Source organism: Sinocyclocheilus grahami, unplaced genomic scaffold, assembly GCF_001515645.1.
Source record: "Sinocyclocheilus grahami isolate Dianchi unplaced genomic scaffold, SAMN03320097.WGS_v1.1 scaffold1382.1, whole genome shotgun sequence".
Lineage (NCBI taxonomy): Eukaryota > Metazoa > Chordata > Actinopteri > Cypriniformes > Cyprinidae > Sinocyclocheilus > Sinocyclocheilus grahami.
In genome coordinates this window covers 247914-249677 of record NW_015506561.1, presented here as the reverse complement: position 1 = coordinate 249677, position 1764 = coordinate 247914, and the positions used below count along the sequence as shown (strand labels likewise).

General features: G+C 35.0%; 1 protein-coding gene across 1 annotated transcript in view; it reads right to left on the bottom strand.

Moving 5' to 3' along the window:
- LOC107569805 (rho-related GTP-binding protein RhoA-D) overlaps window positions 1-1764 on the bottom strand; it is a 19695-nt gene that overhangs the window by 5771 nt on the left and 12160 nt on the right. The window contains exon 3 of the mRNA XM_016255962.1: window positions 998-1118. Coding sequence (XP_016111448.1) covers window positions 998-1118 — 121 coding nt within the window. The remainder of the gene's footprint in view (window positions 1-997; window positions 1119-1764) is intronic.

The window sequence follows — 1764 nt, the reverse complement described above, 5'->3', positions numbered from 1 at the left end:
ACACTCATTTCACTGCTGGATGAATTATATGACTGATTTTTTTTTTATCCAACATTGATCTTATGAACTCTGCTGAATCATGCAGCTGAATTCTGACAAATAATCTCAGAACGGTCTGCGATAACTTTTAGGCACCGGCTATTTGCACTAAGTGTAAACAGCAATTAGATTCTATTTACACTAAGTGAAAATAGCAGTATTTTTTAACGATATGCTATTTACACCAAGTGCAAATACATAGATTGTATTTACACTGTTAAAATAGCAAGATTTTCTGCTATTTATACTACATAGTTGCAATTATCTGCACCTCAGTATTGTAGTACATTATAAAACAGTACGCAACAACGTATTGAGTGTAAATTATAATTTTAATTCAAATTATTAAATGAATGCCACCTTATTGGGACAATAAAGCTCTCCCTACACCTACCCTATTGATTTATTTTCAACTTTTTGATTATTTCCTTCATTTTTATTGAAAATAAATGCCTTTCCAATGCGATATGAGATTTGAAAAGTTCGGCAAAAGTTCGACAAAAGGCGGGTTCGAACTCGGGTCAATCGTGTCAAAAAGCACATGCCTTACCATCTACGCAACTGAAACTGATGTTTAACAAGCATCTTTTTTCAGTGTTGACTTTCCCAATCACACGTTGGTGGGCTGAGTTAGTGTGAATAGCCTCTGCCAACAAGGCGGGCTATTCACACAGTGTAAATAGACACTCCGTAACTTATACGCATGCTAGTAAGAGTCTAATTAGTTCAAGCTTCCCGACACTTATTGTAACAGAGAAGAGAACCAGGATGTTCCTTCGGGAAGCTGGTGGAGATAAATGGCAATGATGTCATGGACACAAGAGTTATACTTCCTGCATACAGTGATGACTCAGTCAATTGTTTTTTTTTTCCAGTAAGAAAGGCCTTGACCTAAATAAGGATGAGCCAAAATGAAAGATATGAAAAAGATTTTGGGGTTTACGGAAAATCTGATTACCTAAGCTGTCGGGACTGTCTATTGAGAAACACATGAGGATGACATCTGTGTCTGGATAAGACAGAGGCCTCAGACGATCGTAGTCTTCCTGTCCTGCTGTGTCCCACAATGCCAGCTCCACCTGTGGATCAAAAATGGACAAAATGAGTCAAAGCTCAGTTGTGACAGCTAGTCAAAGCCTTTATGATCAATACAGCATGCTGGACTTCACTTGATGACTAATTTGCAATCAAATAAGTGACACAAAAGGAGAAATGCACTTATTATACATTTTAAGACCATATAAACCTCGTCTCAATAGGCGTCCCCTTAGAAGTGTACAACCCAAAAAAATTAGGCAAAAAACAAGCCTTACACATTCCTAATAGGAAATGTTCTGGCTTAAGATGGCTAATTGGAAACATGTGCAACACAAGCCCTTTCTATTCAGACCTATACTGACCAGATATATTCAGGATATTAAGCCTTGACAAATGTATTTTAGCCTCTATACACTACAGATGCACCAGTATGGAATACCGATTATACCAACAACCATTCTTATGCTACAGCCAATAAACAAAATGGCTGATATTTAAAAAATATTTTAAAATGTTAATTATTATTAATTTGTTGCACATTTACAAATACATTTAAGGTAAAATGATAATTTATTATTTTATATGATTTACTTTTTTTTTTATTTGTTATAAAAAATATATAATTTATGTTTTTTTAAAGACTCTGACAAAGAGTCATGAGGTTCTACAGCAGCCTATATTTTTTAT